Here is a 17,995-nt window from a genome sequence, read left to right as displayed (position 1 = left end):
AGATGTGGAGAGCCTCAGGTTAGATCACCGCCAGTCAGCTCTCCCCCTCAAAGGGGAAAGCAGCCTAAGGTCATCTGGGACTATGGCGACTTTACCTTACCTTTTACTTTCCTTTGACATTGTCTTTGACAATGGGACAATGGCTGGTAATGCCAGAATGTCCCGAAAGACAATGAACCTTTGGTGAATCACATTATGCATTTCCTAATGAGTTTAAGTCTAAATGGGAGCATGTGACTCAGCCAGATATGGGTGTATCCTTTTGAGTTCGTACTAAGTTAAAAAGTAGAACCTCAAAGGTAGTAATCTCAGAATTGCTACCAGTGCCACGGGACAGTCAGAGTAGAAATTCAAGAATAGTCAGAATTAATACGTGGCTTGAGATATGGTGCAGGAGGGACGGGTTCAGATTTTTGGGACATTTGGAACCGGTTCTGGGGGCGGTGAGACCATTACAAACCGGATGGTCTACACCTGGGCAGCACTGGAACCAATGTCCTAGGGGGTGCTTTTGCTAACACTGTTGGGGAGGTTTTAAACTAATATGGCAGGGGGATGAGAACCAAATTAGGAAGTTAGAGGTCAGTAAAGAAGCAGCAACTAAAGCCAGTAAGGTACGAGACAATAAACTCAACGTGGCTAAGGGGCAGAGTTGACAGGGAAGAGATGATGAACGCAAAGGGACAGGTGGTCTGTCTGGCATTTGTTTTAATGCGAGAAGTGTAGTAGGTAAGGCAGATGAACTTAGGGCTTGGATCAGTACCTGGGAATATGATGTTATTGGTATTACTGAGACTTGGTTGAGGGAAGGGCAAGACTGGCAACTGAATATCCCAGGGTATAGATGCTTCAGGAGGGATAGAGAGAGAGGTAGAAGGGGTGGAGGAGTTGCATTACTCGTCAGAGATGATATCACAGCTGTGATTAAGGAGGGCACGATGGAGGATTCGAGCACTGAGGCAATATGGGTGGAGCTGAGAAATAGGAAGGGTGAAGTAACATTGTTGGGACTTTACTACAGGCCTCCCAAAAGCGAGCATGAAGTAGAGGTACAAATATGCAGACAGATTATAGAAAAATGTAGGAGCAATAGGGTGGTTGTGATGGGAGATTTTAACTTCCCCAACATTGAATGGGATTTGTGTAGTGTTGGAGGCGTAGATGGAGCAGAGTTTGTAAGGAGCATCCAGGAGAGTTTTTTAGAGCAGTATGTAAATAGTCCAACTCGGGAAGGGGCAATACTGGACCTGGTGTTGGGGAATGATCCCGGCCAGGTGGTTGATGTTTCAGTCGGTGATTACTTTGGGAATAGCGATCACAATTCCGTAAGTTTTAGAATACTCATGGACAAGGACAAGAGTGGTCCAAAAGGAAGAGTACTAAATTGGGGAAAGGCAGAGTATAACAAAATTCGGCAGGAGCTAGGGAATGTGGATTGGGAGCAGCTGTTTAAGGGTAAATCCACATTTGAAATGTGTGAGTCTTTTAAGGAAAGGTTGATTAGAGTGCAGGACAGACATGTTCCTGTGAAAATGAAAGATAGAAATGGCAAGATTAGGGAACCATGGATGACGGGTGAAATTGTGAGACTAGCTAAGATGAAAAAGGAAGCATACATAGGATCGAGGCAACTCAAAACTGATGAAGCTTTGGAGGAATATTGGGAAAGTAGGACGAATCTCAAACGCGCAATAAAGAGGGCTAAAAGGGGTCATGAAATATCTTTGGCTAACAGGGTTAAGGAAAATCCCAAAGCCTTTTATTCGTATCTAAGGAGCAAGAGGGTAACTAGAGAAAGGCTGTAGATGTCATATACATGGACTTTAGTAAGGCGTTTGATAAGGTTTCCCATGGCAGGTTGATGGAAAAAGTGAAGTCGTATGGGGTTCAGGGTGTACTAGCTAGATGGATAAAGAACTGGCTGGGCAACAGGAGACAGAGAGTAGTGGTGGAAGGGAGTGTCTCAAAATGGAGAAGGGTGACTAGTGGTGTTCCACAGGGATCCGTGCTCGGACCACTGTTGTTTGTGATCTACATAAATGACCTGGAGGAAGGTATAGGTGGGCTGAATAGCAAGTTTGCAGATGATACTAAGATTGGTGGAGTTGCAGATAGCGAGGAGGACTGTCAGAGAATACAACAAAATATAGATAGATTGGAGAGTTGGGCAGAGAAATGGCAGATGGAGTTCAATCCATGCAAATGCGAGGTGATGCATTTTGGAAATCAAATTCAAGAGCGGACTATATGGTCAATGGAAGGGTCTTGGGGAAAATTGATGTACAGAGAGATCTGGGAGTTCAGGTCCATTGTACCCTGAAGGTGGCAACGCAGGTCGATAGAGTGGTCAAGAAGGCAGACAACATGCTTGCCTTCATCGGACGAGGTATTGAGTACAAGAGTCGGCAGGTCATGTTACAGTTGTATAGGACTTTGGTTCGGCCACATTTGGAATACTGCGTGCAGTTCTGGTCGCCACATTACCAGAAGGATGTGGATGCTTTGGAGAGGGTGCAGAGGAGGTTCACCAGGATGTTGCCTGGTATGGAGGGTGCTAGCTATGAAGAAAGGTTGAGTAGATTAGGATTGTTTTCGTTGGAAAGACGGAGGTTGAGGGGGGATCTGATTGAGGTCTACAAAATTATCAAAGGTATGGACAGGGTGGATAGCAACAAGCTTTTCCCAAGTGTGGGGGTGTCAGTTACAAGGGGTCACGATTTCAAGGTGAGAGGGGGAAAGTTTAAGGGAGATGTGCGTGAATAGTTTTTTATGCAGAGGGTGGTGGGTGATTGGAAAGCTTTACCAGCGGAGGTGGTAGAGGCGGGCACGATAGCATCATTTAAGAGGCATCTGGACATGTATATGAACGGGCGGGAACAGAGGGAAGTAGACCTTGGAAAATAGGAGACAGGTTTAGATAAACGATCTGGATTGGTGCAGGCTGGGAGGGCTGAAGGGCCTGTTCCTGTGCTGTAATTTTCTTTATTTTCTAACGGCATTTTCCTTCAATTAGTTTAAATCTTCAAATTGTCTGCTTAATTTTTGGACCCCATTTCTGTATCCAAGTTTCTAATATCTCCCTATCATGATATTGTCCAACTGAGCAATCGGTCCAGTCCATCTGCTGAAGATTGATTATCATAGCCTCAATGTTGACATGGTCAGTACTTTCTTATTAATTATCTTATCGTGCTTCCTAATAAATGGTAAGGTGCAAAGGCATGTTTAATGAATTAAAGTCAGCTGGAATTCTCTACTAATTGAAATTTCTGATATTCCCCTCATACAAGCCAGCACCTTACCAGCTGGAAGTAATTACAAAGCTATCTGGAACCCACACCAGTATACTGTATTATTTTATACTTGAATTTATATTTCAGTCTACTATCGAAGATTCGAGTAAAAGGACCATGTTCTTTACTTCCTGAGTACTTGCTGGTTATTTCATACCATACATTTTGTGTTGTATTTCATTGGTAGATGGAACTCTCTATTAACTGGCACGTTTTATGAACTGGCACCACCCATTCTCAGCTCATACAGATTAATACAGATTTTACTGTAGATTGGGACAAAAGTAACATAATTGGAAAAGAAAGGCAATGGTTTCTGTAACATGTCCAAGTCAATTTTCTAGGTTACAATTCTTTTGGTCCAATTATGGATCCAGTTCTGGGAAGTGAAATGGGGAAGTAAGTAATTTAAGCATTGGCAACCATGAGGGCAATGAACATAACATATTTAGGTTTGACACGGAAATTGTAAAGCACAGGGAATAGTGAAAGTGAAATGTATCTAGCTGAGAGGAAGCAAATGTCAACAAGGAGAAAGGGGAGCTATTGCATAAAAAGCATAGCCTATGTGCACTTCCCTTATTACCTGTATCAAGATTTTGAATAACCCTTTTGTATGTCAGCATTTATAATGTTCATCCGCACTATATATGCACTTCTCATGTTAACATCTCAAAGAATAATTAGTCAAGTGAGTGGAAGTGAGTGGAGCTACTGGTACAGAAGAGATGTAGATATCACTGGCAAGACAACATTTGTTTCCAATGCTGGGATTCAAACCCATGTCTCCAGGGCATTAACCTGAAACCCTGTATCACTGGCATTACCACCTGTCCAATGTCGTTACCAGCATGCCACCATCTACCCTGAGAGGACTGTGGAAATATGATTGTAATTTGAAGAAACTTCAAATTAAAGAATTAAAAAATCAAAGTTAAAGAAATTGTTTACACCTAATGTGAATCTGTGGAAAATGTTAAATTAGCTCAGTGAGTGGGAGCTGAATGAAGCCATTTAGAGAGAAAGTGACAAATCCCTGTTTGTTAGAAAATCAGGAAAACTGGACGCTTTACAATGAGGCAGAACTAATTTTTAAAAAATCATTTGAGAACAGGGCTGAAAGGTGATTTGATTTATTTATTATCTCGTGTACGGAGGAACAGTGAAAAGTATTGTTCTGCGTACAGTCCAGGCAGATCGTTCCATACATGAAAACATGTGACATACGATAAATACGCGGTGTAAGACTGAGAAGGGGCGTCTAAAGCGCGAGGACAGCAATGCCCACATTGTAAATTTCCAAATCCGCAGGGACCAGTCAATATTCGAACATCTTAATATCTCTTTCATGAAGAGTGTGCCCCAGGCATGGTTTTGGCTCGTGTCTTTCAAGTCACAATGCGAGATTTTAACACTTCATTGCTGTTGTTTAAATGGAACCCTACTTGTGCCCCCCCCCCCCCCCCCCCCAGTCCGAACACTGACCTCTAGCGTGTGGAAACACCCTGGGAATCGGATTCCCAATTCTCCACAATCCCAAATTCGTCCAAGAGACTGCTGACGCCGTGCTCTTTAATTCACAATTTAAGTCTGCAAGTTGCAATAGCTGACAACATCGATTTAGCGACTGTAAAGCAGAACGGTTTGGAAAAGAGTTGAAAAGGTATTCGGTCGGACTGGGATCCACCGGGATCTCAGAACAAACTTGGAGTGACTTGTGTCAGTCAGAAAGCCAATCGTACTGTGTGCAGAAAAGCTCAACAATGAAACTATTTCCCCCACCCACAATTGCAAGAGTGAACACGCGTGTGTACCCCCCTAACTCACACGTTTTCTTGCAAAAATGTGCACATTCGAAACCAGATTACTCCACTTCGACAGATAAAGGGGATTCTGTGAACAAAAGCGAATCGAGTGGCCAGAGATTTTCTCGAGAATAAGAAACTCTGCTCTTTGTTTTATTTGCCTGTGTGAAACATAAACCAACTGAACTCGTGTGAAGCACAAACCATTTCGGCACAAAGCTGTCCTCGGGAAAACTTGGGGAAAGGGCTGCAAAAATGTTCAATTCGTGCAAAAAAAAAGAATCTCCATTTACACCGTGAAACGATCGAAAGCCCATGCCCCCCCCCCCCCCCCCCCACCCCCGTCAGTGACATTTAGAAAATCTGAGATTCTAAATGAGACAGGGCTCAATTGTTTTCAAAACAAAATGTTTGAAGTTACAGTTCAGAAGACGGAATTAAACAGTGGCGAGAGCTTTGCTTTGGGTGTTGGGGGGGGTGGGGGGGGGGGGGTGATTAATGATCCCCGCAGTAAATGCTGACAGTATTATTTCTTCACTTACCGGAAGCCAGGACCAAGACAGATGTTGGGGTTAAGACACTCCACAAACCCATTCTCCTCTCAGCATGGAAAGTGCCGCTGAAAAGGCCAGAACTCTCAATCCGTGCCTTTTACTTCCATTGTATGGATTTGTTGTAAAGAGCACATAGCAGGCGGGGAGCTAGATGTGGGTGAGTCATGATGTTGACTGCTTTAGGGAGGGTGGGTGGATCTTGGACGGGGTCTGCGATCTGGGCGGATCTGGAGCCAGCTGTTCGGAACTTTTGGCTTTAAACGCCAGCCACAAGGGGGGGGGGGGGGGGCGCCAGAAGGAGGAAACCCTCAAATCCAACACTGACTCTCCACAATACAAAAGACGAACGGCCACTCGCTAACTTTTGCAACTCGGAAAGTTAATTTCACGCGCGAAACACCACATCTTAGCCCATCACAGTAAACACTCTCCGTGGGCTTCAATGGAAGTCAGCACCGAAGTTTGAGCATCTGAACAGCTTTTGAAAAACGAGTTTCAAATCACAGAATCCCAACATGCAATTGCGGCCATTCGGTCCATTGAGTCTGTGCTGACCCTCCGAAAGAACACCCTACCTAGGTCCTCCCCTCCCTACCCCGGAACCTAAGCTGTACAGGAGCAATTTAGCATGGCTAATCCACCTAACCTGCACATCTTTCTTGAAATGATTTTTATTGTCACAAGTAGGCTCACATTAACACTGCAATGAAGTTATTGTGAAAGTCGCCATACTCCGGCGCCTGTTCGGGTACTCAGAGGGAGAATTCAGAATGTCCAATTCACCAAACAGCATGCCTTTCGGGACTTGTGGTAGGAAACCGGAGGACCTGGTGGAAACCCACACAGACACGGGGAGAACATGCAGACTCCGCACAGACAGTGACCCAAACTGGGAATCGAACCTGGGACCCTGGCACTGTGAAGCCATAGTGTTAACCACTATGCAACCGTGCTGCCAAATTAGCACCGCCAATCCACCTAACCTGTACATCTTTGGATTGTGGGAGGAAACCAGAGCACCGGCAGGAAACCCATGCAGACACGGGGAGAACACGCAGACTCCGTACAGACAGTGACCCAAGCTGGGAATCGAACCCGGGTTTCTTGTGCTGTGAGGCGGCAGTGCAACTACAATGCACCATAGAAGCATTCATTAGTGGTTCGTAGGAGAAAAATATCAATGGGCATGAACATATTTCTCATGTTAATCGTACATTTCATTTAGTAATTACTCTCAGCGCATATTTTAATTTCAATTCAAGCACTCTGGCATTCACTCTAAAAAGAATCCCTTTGAAACATATTTTCTTGTTGGTTGATTGGAGAAAATTCAAAATAATTAATCCCTAAATCGAAAGAAATCTTCCCCATTAAAAAAATAAAACACCAGGGACTTGAACCGACTGAAATTAAATCAAAGTTTTGGTTCAAAATTTGGAAGGTATTTAATGATATGAAATTAGTGTGGTAAGCGGTCACTTTATTCGCTCTCCAGCAGATTTAGTTTGCTATAGGTATAAAGATGATTTAAAAATGAAAACGCTTAGTGGAATTATTTGCAGAAAATCAATATCCCTGAAATATGACTTTCTTTAAAAAAATTACATCTCAAAAACATATTCAAAAAGAATGGGTGTACTCACAAGGAGGGACAGGATATTAAAAAGAGCAAATATAAACAATGTGCATCTTTTGCAATAAATTACAGTTCAGAACTCAAGCTGCGCTTTGAAATCTTCGGAAAACTTTTTTCTGTTGAAATCAGAGATTGAAAGTGAGTTACTTCCATCCCATTTCTATGGAATTCTGAGCACGTGGTCAGACGATTGACGACAATCTAATTCGTCTCTGTCAGGTTACATTTAATATGATTGTGGCTTTTATATTCTATTGATGTTGAAAATGAAATGAAAATGAAAATCGCTTATTGTCACGAGTAGGCTTCAATGAAGTTACTGTGAAAAGCCCCCTAGTCGCCACATTCCGGCGCCTGTCCGGGGAGGCTGGTACAGAGTCTGTTCTTGCTATGCTTAAAGATTAAAAAATATCGCAAGCGCAGTTGACCACACTGGGTCATGTGCGCTGTTTCTTGCTTCCTCACAATGCTGTCAATTCCTCAATTTTGTGGAACACAGATGCTGCCAGAAGAACATTGCCATCTGTTTGCCCAGTATAAGCTAAACGTGCCCATTTTATTAGTGCAATTCTTTACCGAAATACAGTAGTCAATGAGTTCCATTTGCTTGTTATGTTTCATCCTCGATGATTGTTCCACGGCCAATGTACAAACAGACACGGTGAGAGCATGCAGACTCAGCACAGACAGTGACCCAAGCCGGGAATCGAACCTGGGACCCTGGAGCTGTGAAGCAACTATGCTAATCACTGTGCTACCCCATTCATTTCGCCATTCAATGAGAGATCCCCCAAAATGGAAATGCTAACAAAGAACAAAGAACAAAGAAAATTACAGCACAGGAACAGGCCCTTCGGTCCTCCCAGCCTGCGCAGATCCAGATCCTTTATCTAAACCTGTCTCCTATTTTCCAAGGTCTACTTCCCTCTGTTCCCGCCCATTCATATACCTGTCTAGATGCTTCTTAAATGATGCTATCGTGCCCGCCTCTACCACCTCCGCTGGTAAAGCGTTCCAGGCACCCACCACCCTCTGCGTAAAAAACTTTCCACGCACATCTCCCTTAAACTTTCCCCCTCTCACCTTGAAATCATGACCCCTTGTAACTGACACCCCCACTCTTGGGAAAAGCTTGTTGCTGTCCACCCTGTCCATACCTCTCATAATTTTGTAGACCTCAATCAGGTCCCCCCCCAACCTCCGTCTTTCCAACGAAAACAATCCTAATCTACTCAACCTTTCTTCACAGCTAGCACCCTCCATACCAGGCAACATCCTGGTGAACCTCCTCTGCACTCTCTCCAAGGCATCCACATCCTTCTGGTAATGTGGCGACCAGAACTGCACGCAGTATTCCAAATGTGGCCGAACCAAAGTCCTATACAACTGCAACATGACCTGCCAACTCTTGTACTCAATACCCCGTCCGATGAAGGCAAGCATGCTGTATGCCTTCTTGACCACTCTATCGACCTGCGTTGCCACCTTCAGGGTACAATGGACCTGAACTCCCAGATCTCTCTGCACATCAATTTTCCCCAAGACCCTTCCATTGAACATATAGTCCGCTCTTGAATTTGATCTTCCAAAATGCATCACCTCGCATTTGCCTGGATTGAACTCCATCTGCCATTTTTCTGCCCAACTCTCCAATCTATCTATATTTTGTTGTATTCTCTGACAGTCCTCCTCGCTATCTGCAACTCCACCAATCTTAGTATCATCTGCAAACTTGCTAATCAGACCACCTATACCTTCCTCCAGGTCATTTATGTAGATCACAAACAACAGTGGTCCGAGCATGGATCCCTGTGGAACACCACTAGTCACCCTTCTCCATTTTGAGACACTCCCTTCACCACTACTCTCTGTCTCCTGTTGCCCAGCCAGTTCTTTATCCATCTAGCTAGTACACCCTGAACCCCATACGACTTCACTTTTTCCATCAACCTGCCATGGGAAACCTTATCAAATGCCTTACTAAAGTCCATGTATATGACATCTACAGCCCTTCCCTCATCAATTAACTTTGTCAATTCCTCAAAGAATTCTATTAGGTTTGTAAGACATGACCTTCCCTGCACAAAACCATGCTGCCTATCACTGATAAGTCTATTTTCTTCCAGATGTGAATAGATCCTATCCCTCAGTATCTTCTCCAACAGTTTGCCTACCACTGACGTGAAGCTCACAGGTCTATAATTCCCTGGATTATCCTTGCTACCCTTCTTAAACAAAGGGACAACATTAGCAATTCTCCAGTCCTCCGGGACCTCACCCATGCTCAAGGATGCTGCAAAGATATCTGTTAAGGCCCCAGCTATTTCGACCCTCGCTTCCCTCAGTAACCTGGGATAGATCCCATCCGGTCCTGGGGACTTGTCCACCTTAATGTCTTTTAGAATACCCAAAACTTCTCCCTTCCGTATGACAACTTGACCGAGAGTATTTAAACATCCATCCCTAGCCTCAACATCCGTCTTGTCCCTCTCCTTTGTGAATACCGATGCAAAGTACTCATTAAGAATCTCACCCATTTCCTCTGAGTCCACGCATAAATTCCCTCTTTTGTCTTTAAGTGGGCCAATCCTTTCTCTAGTTACCCTCTTGCTCCTTACATACGAATAAAATGCTTTGGGATTTTCCTTAACCCTGTTAGCCAAAGATATTTCATGACCCCTTTTAGCCCTCTTTATTGTGCGTTTGAGATTCGTCCTACTTTCCCGATATTCCTCCAAACCTTCATCAGTTTTGAGTTGCCTCGATCCTATGTATGCTTCCTTTTTCATCTTAGCTAGTCTCACAATTTCACCCGTCATCCATGGTTCCCTAATCTTGCCATTTCTATCTTTCATTTTCACAGGAACATATCTGTCCTGCACTCTAATCAACCTTTCCTTAAAAGACTTCCACATTTCAAATGTGGATTTACCCTTAAACAGCTGCTCCCAATCCACATTCCCTAGCTCCTGCCGAATTTTGTTATACTCTGCCTTTCCCCAATTTAGTACTCTCCTTTTGGACCACTCTTGTCCTTGTCCATGAGTATTCTAAAACTTACGGAATTGTGATCGCTATTCCCAAAGTAATCACCGACTGAAACATCAACCACCTGGCCGGGATCATTCCCTAATACCAGGTCCAGTATTGCCCCTTCCCGAGTTGGACTATTTACATACTGCTCTAAAAAACTCTCCTGGATGCTCCTTACAAACTCTGCTCCATCTACGCCTCCAACACTACACAAATCCCATTCAATGTTGGGGAAGTTAAAATCTCCCATCACAACCACCCTATTGCTCCTACATTTTTCTATAATCTGTCTGCATATTTGTACCTCTACTTCATGCTCGCTTTTGGGAGGCCTGTAGTAAAGTCCCAACAATGTTACTGCACCCTTCCTATTTCTCAGCTCCACCCATATTGCCTCAGCATGATGGAGGCTCGAATCCTCCATCATGCCCTCCTTAATCACAGCTGTGATATCATCTCTGATGAGTAATGCAACTCCTCCACCCCTTCTACCTCCCTCTCTATCCCTCCTGAAGCATCTATACCCTGGGATATTCAGTTGCCAGTCCTGCCCTTCCCTCAACCAAGTCTCAGTAATACCAATAGCATCATATTCCCAGGTACTGATCCAAGCCCTAAGTTCATCTGCCTTACCTGCTACACTTCTCACATTAAAACAAATGCACCTCAGACCACCTTTGCGTTCATCATCTCTTCCCTGTCTACTCTTCCCCTTAGTCACATTGAGTTTATTGTCTCGTACCTTACTGGCTTTAGTTGCTGCTTCTTTACTGACCTCTAACTTCCTAATCTAGTTCCCATCCCCCTGCCACATTAGTTTAAAACCTCCCCAAAAGTGTTAGCAAAAACACCCCCTAGGACATTGAACCTGATAATCCATTTCATTTATGTTGATTGATGGATATGCGTTTAAGGGTGAATAACTATCCACCCTGCCCTCCTTCAAATCGTCCCGTGGGATTTTTTTTTCCACATTTACTAGATGGGGATATGGGGACATTTTAACAGCTCATCCAAAAGGCTGCGATTCTGACAGTATAGCACTCTGCCAGTACTGGCAGTACTGGACAGTAATGTGAGCCTAGTTCATGTGCTTAAGTCAGCTCAATGCGAATTTGGTTGACGGAACTGCCATAATGAGCTGCTCAGGAGAGCGACAGCTGCAGCTCAATTGGTCGCACTCTCGCCTCTGAGGAACAAGGTTCAGGAATGTGAGCACAATATTTTCTGATGCCTCTCCACAGCACTGCTCTTGGGTGAGATATTAAATTGAGGCTCCATGCCTGCTGGGGTAGATGCCAAAGATGTCCTGGCCAATATTTACTCATCAATCAATTTAACAGCAATAAAAGATGAGCTGGTCAGTATCACGTTGCCATTTGTGGAAGTGTTCTATACATTATTTTTTAATCAATTTATGGGATGTGGGCAACGCCGGCTAGTCCAGCACTTTTTTGAAAAATTGCCCATCCCTAGGTCCCCATTGTGAAGGTGGTGGTGAAATCAGAGGCAGATTTACAGTTTTATTAAAAAAAACATTTTATTAAGGCATTTATGGTTTTATAATAACAAAAGACAAGTACAGATATAAAAATAGTTCAATGCATAACACACCCCTCCATCTCCCACAGTTACCGCCTAAATGAGACTGACATAGTCCAACTCCCTCTCCCATACCCCCGCCCTCCCTTGCTCCCTAACTACCCCACCCTTATATTGAATCTGCTGATGGTTCAATTTTTTCTGAAGAAGTCAATAATTGGCTGCCACATCCTGAATGAACCCAAATGATGAACTTCTCAGGGTGAACTTGATTTTCTCAAGCCTGAGAAACCCAGCCATGTCACTAACCCATACCCCTGCTTTCGGGGGATTTGAGTCCCTCCACGCTAGTAAGATCCGTTTCCGGGAAAGGCCAAAACATCAGCCTCTCTCGCCCTCTGGAGTCCCGGGTCTTCCGACTCTACAAAAATTGCCACCTCTGGACTCGGTGCCAACCTCACCTTTAACACTCTGGACATGACATCTGCAAATCCCTGCCAGAATCCCCTCAGCTTCAGGCATGCCCAAAACATGTGGACATGATTTGCGGGCCCTCCTGCACATCGCCCATACCTGTCCTCTATCCCAAAAATCCTGCTCATCCGGGCCACCGTCATGTGTGCCCGGTGCACCACCTTGAATTGTATCAGGCTGAGCCTGGCACATGAGGACGTATTGACTCTGCTCAGGGCATCCTCCCACAGACCCGCCTCTAACTCCATTCGCAGCTCATCTTCCCATTTACGTTTTGTCTCCCCTATCTGGGTTTCCTCACACTCCATGAGTTCTTTGTAAATTTCCAATACCTTCCCCTCCCCCACCCCCGTTCTAGAAACTACCTTGTCCAGTATTCCCTGTAGCGGAAGGAGCGGAAAGGTAAAAACCTGCCTTCGCACAAAATCCCTTACCTGGAGATATTGGAACCCATTCCCTCCTGGCAATTCAAACTTCACTTCCAGATCCTCCAGACTGGGAAAGCTCCCATCAATAAACAGATCGCCCAGCTTCTCAATACCTGCTCTGTGCCACCTCCGAAACCCCCCCATCCATCAACCCCAGCACCAAACTGGTGATTACCACAATTTGGAGCCCACACCGACGCTCCCTCTACTCCCATATGCTTCCGCCGTTGCCCCCAGCCTCAGGACAACCACTACCACGGAGCCTGTGGAGTACCGGGCCGGCGAGAATGCCAGAGGTGCTGTTACCAATGCCCCCAAACTAATGCCCTTACATGATGCTGCCTCCACCCGCTCCCACACCCACACCGACCCCTCCCCAACTACCCACTTCCTAATCATGGCTATATTCGCTGTCCAGTAGTAGTTCCTAAAGTTCGGCAGTTCCGGCCCTCTCTCCCCTCTGTTCCGCTCCAGCAACGCTGTCTTTACTCGTGGGGTTTTACCTACCCACAGAACCCCAGATATCACCCTGTTCACCTGCTTAAAAAAGGCCTTTGGAATAAAAATAGAGAGACACTGAGAAACAAACAAAAATCTTGGGAGAACTGTCATCTTTACGGTCTGTACCCACCCAGTCACTAATTGTTCCACTAATTGGCCCAGATTTAACTTATGCAGCTGCTCCCACCTCGTTGCTACTTGAATATCCAGGTAACAAAAACTACCTCCCACCTTAAATGGCAACTCCTCCAGTCTCCTCTCCTGCCCCCTCGCTTGGACCAGACAAACCTCACTTTTACTCATATTCAATTTGTACCCCAAGAACCGGCCAAATTCCGCTAAGACCTGCATAATCTCCCCCATTCCCCCTAACAGGTCAAAAATATATAGGAGTAGGTCGTCTGCATGTAGCGATACCCTGTTTTCCACCCCTCCCCCCCAGACTAGCCCCTTCCAGTCCTTGATGCTCTTAGTGCCATCGCCAATGGCTCTATAGCCAAGGCAAACATCAGTGGGGAGAGGGCACATTCTTGCCTCGTCCCCCGGTGCAATTTAAAATAGTCCGAGCTAATCCACGCCGTCTACCTGCTCGCCATCGGTGCCTGGTACAGCAACCAAACTCAGTCAATGAAGCCCTGCCCAAACCTGAACTGTCCCAGCACCTCCTACAAATAATTCCATTCCACCCAGTCGGAGGCCTTCTCTGCGTCCATAGTGACCACCACCTTCGCCTCCGTCCCCTCGGAAGGCATCATGATCACATTCAGAAGCCTTCTAACGTTGGCCGTTAACTGTGAACCCTTAACAAACCCCGTCTGGTCTTCCCCCATCACCCCCAGAACACAGTCCTCTATCCTCAAGGCCAGAATTTTGGCCAGCAATGTGGCGTCAACATTTGATAGGGAGATTGTTCTGTATGACCCAAATTGCTCTGGGTCCTTCTCCCGCTTCAGGATGAGGCCTATGACATTGTTGGGGTAAGAACATCCCGCTCCCTTGCCTCATTAAATTCCCTCACCAGCAGCGTAGAGAACTTGTAAAATTCCACTGGATAGCCATCCGGTCCCAGGGCCTTGCCCGACAGCATGGCCTCCAAACCCTCTGGTATTTCTTCAATCCCAATCGGAGCTCCCAGCCCCTCCACCAAACCTTCCTCTACCTTCGGAAAGTTCAAACTTTCCAAGAACTGCCTCATCTCCTCCACCCAGCTGGGGGCACCGACTCATACAACTGATTGTAAAACTCCTTAAACACCGCATTCACCCCCCCGCTGGGTCCAGTACCATCTTTCCTTCTCTGTCCTTCACTCTTCCTAGCTCCCTGCCCGCCTCCCTCCTCCTTTGCTGGTGTGCTTGCATCCTACTGGCCTTCTCACCGTACTCATTTATTGCCCTTCTCGACTTCCTCAACTGCCCCACCACCTTCCCTGTAGATAACAGCCCAAACACCATCTGCAGCTTCTGCCGCTCCTTCAACAACCCCACCTCTGGGGCTTCAGAGTACCTTCTATCCACCTGAAGTATCTCCCTAACCAACCTATCCATCTCTGCCTGTTCCACCTTCTCCCTGTGAGTTCGTATCAAAATTAGCTCCCCCCTAACCACCGCCTAAAGCGCTTCCCACACCGTTGCTGTCAAAACTTCCCCCGTACCATTTATCTTCCAAGTAATTCTGGATGGCCTCCCCCACCCGTCCGCACACTCCCTCATCTACTAACAGTTCTACATCCAGTCTCCATTGCAAGCGATGACGCCCCTCCTTGCTCACTCGTATGTCCATCCAGTGTGGGGCATGGCTTGGCAACGATCGCCGAATACTCGGCCTCCACCACCCTAGCCAGCAAAGTCTTTTTCAAAACAAAAAAATCAATCCGCGAGTACACTTTGTGAATCTGGGAAAAAAAGAAAACTCCTTCGCTCTCGGCCATCCAAACCTCCACGGATCTAGCCCCCACCATCTGTTCCACAAACATTTTTAGCTCCTTCACCGGGGCGGGCACCCTCCATGTCCTTGAACTCAACCAATCTAATCTCGGTTCAATGACCGTATTAAAGTCACCTCCCATAATCAACCTATGCGAGTCCAGATCCAGGATCTTCCCCAACACCCGTCTCAAACTCCACATCATCACAATTTGGTGCGGAAATATTTACTAAGACCACCAGCATCCCCTCCAACTTCCCACTTACCATAACTGACCTACCTCCCGAATCCACCACTATGCTCCCTACCTCAAATGAAACCCGCTTATCAATCAAGATCTCAACCCCCCCCCCAGTTTTAGAATCTAGCCCCGAATTAAATACCTGCCCTACCCAACGCTTCCTCACCCTAGTCTGATCCACCGCCCTCAGGTGCGTCTCTTGTAACATTGCCACATCTGCCTTCAGCCTCTTCAGATGCGTCACAGCAGCGGCCCATTCAGCCCTCTCACGTTCCATTTGATCAACCATCAGTCTGATCGGGGCTCCCCCCCCCCACCCCCCCACCCCCCCCCCACCCCCCCACCCCCCCCCCCCACCCCCCCACCCCCCCCCACCCCCCCACCCCCCCCCCACCCCCCCCCCCCCCACCCCCCCCCACCCACCCCCCCCCACCCCCCCACCCCCCCACCCCCCCACCCCCCCCACCCCCCCACCCCCCCACCCCCCCCCCACCCCCCCCCCCACCCCCCCCCACCCCCCCCCCCCCACCCCCCCCCCCCACCCACACCCCCCCCCACCCCCCCCCCACCCCCCACCCCCACCCCCCACCCCCACCCCCCCCCACCCCCCCCCCCACCCCCCCCCCCCCACCCCCCCCCCCCACCCCCCCCCCCCCCCCACCCCCCACCCCCACCCCCCCCACCCCCCCCCACCCCCCCCCCCACCCCCCCCCCCCCACCCCCCCCCCACCCCCCCCCCCCCCACCCCCCCCCCCACCCCCCCCCCCCACCCCCCCCCCACCCCCCCCCCACCCCCCCCCCCCCACCCCCCCCCCCACCCCCCCCCCCACCCCCCCCCACCCCCCACCCCACCCCCACCCCCACCCCCCACCCCCCCACCCCCCCCCACCCCCCCCCACCCCCCCCCCCCACCCCCCCCCCCCACCCCCCACCCCACCCCCACCCCCCACCCCAAAGTTCATTATCTCCTCCAACGATGCAAAATAAAGTTCTTGATCTTCATAGGCGACCCACAAACGAGCTGGGTACAGCAGGCCGCACTTCACCCCTTCCTAAAGAGGGCCGATTTTACCTTGTTGTAGCTCGCCCCTCTTAGCCAGTTCTGCACCAAGTCCTGGTAAATGCGCAGCTTAGAACATAGAACATAGAACAGTACAGCACAGAACAGGCCCTTCGGCCCTCAATGTTGTGCCGAGCCATGATCACCCTACTCAAACCCACATATCCACCCTATACCCGTAACCCAACAACCCCCCCTTAACCTTACTTTTATTAGGACACTACGGGCAATTTAGCATGGCCAATCCACCTAACCCGCACATCTTTGGACTGTGGGAGGAAACCGGAGCACCCGGAGGAAACCCACGCACACAGGGGGAGGACGTGCAGACTCCACACAGACAGTGACCCAGCCGGGAATCGAACCTGGGACCCTGGAGCTGTGAAGCATTTATGCTAACCACCATGCTACCCTGCTGCCCCTCTTTTTTCCAACAAGAAGGCTTGTTGCCTTCCCATTTGCAGCTCGTCTGCCTGGCCCACCTGAACATCTGCTCCTTGTCCAGGAACCGGTGCAATCGCACCACCATCGCCCTCGGTGGCTCATTCATCTGCGGCTTCCCCGCAAGCGCTCTGTGCGCCCTTTCCACCTCCAAGGGCCGAGTAAACGCACCTTCTTCCATCTGCTTCTCGAGCATACCCGTCCCTCGTCCGATCCCTCAATACCCTCCGGGAGACCAATGATCCTCAGCTTCTGCCTGCGTGACCTGTTCTCCAAATCCTCCATCTTCTCTTGCAGCCTTTTCTGGTGGTCCCTCATCAGATCTATCTCCACCTCCATCGCGGTTGGCTGATTCTTGTGCTCAGCCACCTTCTGAATCGCCAGTTCCTGGGCTTCCAATCTTTGCTCCACCCGGTCAATCCCCATCTTAATCAGGTCCAGGTACTCTTGCCTTTACTTGGCAAAGCTCTCTTGGAAGAAGTTCACTAGCTGCTCCATTGACTACTGGGCCAACAATCCCTGTCCCCCTCCGTCATGCTTTCCTGTGCCGCTGCTCCACTCCCTTCTTTGTCCAACAATCTCTTCTTTGCAGACCACTTCTGGTCCACGACTCCATAAACCGCTGGGGAATTCTTCTTCAAACTCCAATTTTACCACTCAAATCCCCATATGTCGGGGAAAAAGGTCCTAAAAGTCCACCACGAGCGGGAGCTACCAAATCAGCGACCTCTCACTCCACGGCCGCCACCAGAAGTCCGGCAGATTTACAGTTAGTGGGCCTTACGCTCACTTTCATTTCCGAGACCCCTCAACCACATGCCCTTCCCCACTTGCCCTCGCCCCACAGAAAGCATGCAGATGCCACAAAAATCACACAAATTGATCACTGCTTTTTCACTTGTAAAACACGCTTGTACGAATAATTGAAAATTACTGAAATCCAAGCATACCTCTTGTCAGAATGACGGGAAAGATGGTCATTATTGCAATGTCAGTTTTGAGGCGAGCAAATATGGAATTGCTGGTGAGCAACAAGATGGAAAAATCAGCTGACAACATCACTG

At 47.9% G+C, this 17,995-nt stretch overlaps 1 protein-coding gene across 1 annotated transcript in view; it reads right to left on the bottom strand.

The window, feature by feature from the left end:
* The window catches only part of tgfbr2l (transforming growth factor beta receptor-like), a 115,810-nt gene extending 109,958 nt beyond the window's left edge, over window positions 1–5,852 (bottom strand). The window contains exon 1 of the mRNA XM_038789785.1: window positions 5,641–5,852. Within this exon, the coding sequence (XP_038645713.1) occupies window positions 5,641–5,692 (52 nt within the window). The 5' untranslated portion in view covers window positions 5,693–5,852. The remainder of the gene's footprint in view (window positions 1–5,640) is intronic.
* Window positions 5,853–17,995: the final 12,143 nt, after the last annotated feature.

This window comes from Scyliorhinus canicula, chromosome 2, assembly GCF_902713615.1.
Source record: "Scyliorhinus canicula chromosome 2, sScyCan1.1, whole genome shotgun sequence".
In the NCBI taxonomy this organism is placed as follows: domain Eukaryota; kingdom Metazoa; phylum Chordata; class Chondrichthyes; order Carcharhiniformes; family Scyliorhinidae; genus Scyliorhinus; species Scyliorhinus canicula.
This window is presented reverse-complemented; position numbering and strand designations above follow the sequence as displayed.